Below are 3,422 nucleotides of genomic sequence, written 5' to 3' on the forward strand. Positions count from 1 at the left end.
GTTTCACTATTTTGGGGCGGCGCGGAGGGGTGGAAAGGGCTTTTCAGCACAGCGTCAACGGTGAAGACCCAACGAATGCGACGAGTTCACCCCCATTTCAATAAGTGGATCACTTTTCAAGGTGCTGTGTTAGCAGCCAACATAGTACTGAGCAAATAAATTGAGGGGTCAAAGTATTTTTTTTTATTACTTTATACAAATGAGGGCAACACTTGCCAGACAGTGACAGTGCCAACACTGTCTCCAACTACTTTGCAACCAATTTGCAACAAAAACAATTTTAGGAAGAGTGTGGTGGCACCTGGATTACATTTTTTATCATTATATAATCAGGATATTAACATATATATTATAAGCACATTTGGCAAGTCACAAAATGTTTATACTGAACACCAGTAAAATGTTCTCTGACAAAATATGCCAAGTGCATTCACAGCACATGGCTAAGGTCGAGGTGAACACATGTCGTGTTTATTAATTATTTGATCAAAACCATAATTTGTCACTGACCTTATCCAAAGGACTTCTGTTTGCCTAATCACATGCAGAAGTCTCGTGTCAAAGCATTCATGTAATACATCTTCATTCGAGCATCATTCAATCGATAAAATGTTGCCTATGAGTTTTGCATTAGAACATACTAACATTGGAAAAACAAATTATCTAAGCGTCATGTCTAAGAGACAGGGTTGATGGAGAAGAACATAATTGTAGTTCCTTGGATTCCTCTCTTATATAAAAAGAAATATGTGTGATGTGACGTCACTTTTTGTCTTCATAATTGATTGAGAAAGATCATATATTGCTTAATTACACCAAGCTCGCCAAAGAGCAAGCTGGAGTATTTTCTACAGAGGAAGGAGGAGTCTGCCTGCTGAGAGGAAGGACGTCTGACTTTTTTATAACACAATCCAATCCACTTTAGACAAAACACCAAAAATCTTTCATGTGAAATCAACAAAACTGCTGATTATGAATCCATGTAGGACAGTGCTCATAGTAAGAAAATGAGATTGGCTTTGCACTGCTGTTAAATATTATATTATACTTTTTATTTCACAAGATTTTTTGATTTGGGCCCTATCCAGTTGTGGGCCCCTGAAATTGTGACCATCTTTCAACCAACAACCTACAACACCGCAATCAAACACACCATACACATTACAGCTCACACTTTCAACAAGAATCATCAAAGTAGTCAATTGATTCTCGGATTATAAAACGAGTAATACAATATAATTTATCTCTGAACCAAAAAGGGGATTATTATATTTGCTTCAGAAAGAAATTGGCTTACCAAATACAAAGTAGATCCATTAGGTTTAAAAAGCTCAAAGGGTAATTGTGAGTTATTGCAGTAGAATATTATAAACAAGTTAAAAATGTTAGAAAAATAACAATTCATATAAAAAAAAGATATAACAGTCATCAAGTCTTTTCTTAAACTTCAAACGTGTCACTTTGGGAATCTCGGAGCCGGGGTGGAGTGGCTGAATCTGGGCAGTCTGCAGACTCCGCAGGGGCACAGGGGCCCTCCTGAGGCCCCTGCAGAGCCCCACTGCACAGGAGCTAGCGCGGCCTCCATGGGGCTCGGAGACAGCAGGGGACATTTGGCGGCAGACGACGATGGAGTGGAGGAAGAGGAGGAGGCTGCTGTCGTGAGGAGGGACTCCTGGGTGAGGAGGAGCTGACTGGGGCCAGATATGAGGGGCCACCCTCCGGCGAGCAACAGCCGGGGGACTGGCCCCGCGTTCACCCCCATCCCGACGCTCACATCCCCCAGCAGCCGCCGCATCTCCTGCAGGGACGAACTCAGGAGGAGGATGTAGTTCCTGGCCAGAACCAGGGTGGAGATCTTGGACAGCCTGCGGCCCGGAGGAGTTCTGGGCTGGTGGGACTGGGGGGGGGGAGGCAGATGACGGCGAGGAGGCGTAAGGCACCATGACCTCCCTCAGAGCGTCCATGGCGATGTTCAAGTCCTGCATCCGCTTCCTCTCCCTGCTGTTGATCTTCCTCCTGAGCTCCTGCTGCTCCTCTGCGCTGAGCTCCCTCTGTGGTTTGGTTGGTCTTTGGCCACCCTGGAGGCCGAGCGCGGGCGTGGGGTTTAGGCGGGAGCTCAGGTTAAACCCTGGAGGGCAGTGGGGCAAGTCCTGGATTGACCCAGGGCCACAGAGAGGTAGGGGCTGCTCCTGGGCCCTGATCACCGGGTTCGACAGCACATTCATAGTCTGTTCAGAGGTGTGCTATCTTCAGGGTTGTAGCTCAGTGTACTTCTTAAACAGAAATGTCTTCAGAAAAAGATACAAGGTTGAAAAACAACCCAAAAACAGCCAATGACAAAAAATCCACAAAAAAAAGTGCAAAAAATCCAAACTTCATTCCCTCCACCTGTTGATCTCTCCTCTTTGTGCAGAACACAGCTGCCATCCAGCACAATAAAAAAGTCTTCTAGCGTTTTTTACTTTTGGTTTCAGAGGTTTCTGGCTGCACAAGTGAGTGAATGAGAGCTTTCCTAAAGTGGCAGCTCAGTTTTATCTCATTTCCACAGCTGCGTGTGGTGAGAATGACAGCTCAGACGGTGGAAAAGTGAGCTAAATGCTCCCCTCGCGCACCCCCCCCCCCCCCCCCCCCCCCCCCCCACAACTCAACTCCTCCCAGACTCACGATGTGCTCTTTAGAAACACACATATTTATGCGTGACTTTTATTATGTTAGACACCAATGATAAAGAACAGGTAAGTGGTGACAACACCAGTCAAATTCCATTGAAAATTGGGACAATTTAAGGCAAGATATTAGAAAAACAATTTTTTTGTGTGGATTATTTAGTTAATCCTGTAGTTTGAAGAGAAAGTCATGCACAAGCAACTTTCAAACACACAATTATTCATAAGGAGTTTACCATTAGGTTAGTGATTTGAACTCTTTTGTTTTGAAAGTTTTTATTTTTTTTTGCAATTTTGGATTATTCTACGAGGAGCTTCACCAATAAAACCGGTTTTGTCCAGCTCTGATGGAACATGAGCCAATCAAATTAAAAACTCTGATGAATTAACTAATATTTACTGTGTTTTTATGTGATCAGACAGCAAGCGTAAAGATCCAGTTTTACAGGGTGTACTAGAACTGCTGTATTGTATATTCTCTTTTTATTGCTGCTATCTTTGCCAGGACGGTGATGTAAAAAAGTTTTAATCTCAGTAAAGCTCTGTCCGCGTTAAAGGGAGTTATTGAATATAAAAGTTATTGAATATAAAACACACATACAGTCAAATCCGACAAACAAGCAGAATTCAAACACATCAAATACTGCAAATACAAGAAGCATTTGAATGATCCGAGCAAAATGTTCTGAAATCTTCAAGTAAAATTATACATTTTAAATTTTGTGAAATTTGTAAATTGTAGAACTGCATTTCATA

The 3,422-nt window shown here is 42.7% G+C and overlaps 1 protein-coding gene across 1 annotated transcript; it reads right to left on the reverse strand.

The window, feature by feature from the left end:
• Window positions 1–1,025: 1,025 nt before the first annotated feature.
• On the reverse strand, window positions 1,026–2,544 carry olig1 (oligodendrocyte transcription factor 1). The gene is given in 2 exon segments (XM_031870202.1): window positions 1,026–1,906; window positions 1,908–2,544. Coding segments are annotated over 2 exon segments (768 nt in total). The 5' UTR covers window positions 2,226–2,544; the 3' UTR covers window positions 1,026–1,456.
• Between the last annotated feature and the right edge of the window lie 878 nt (window positions 2,545–3,422).

The sequence above is a fragment of the Anarrhichthys ocellatus genome, unplaced genomic scaffold (assembly GCF_004355925.1).
Source record: "Anarrhichthys ocellatus isolate YVR2014 unplaced genomic scaffold, GSC_Weel_1.0 scaffold51, whole genome shotgun sequence".
Classification (NCBI taxonomy): Eukaryota; Metazoa; Chordata; class Actinopteri; order Perciformes; family Anarhichadidae; genus Anarrhichthys; species Anarrhichthys ocellatus.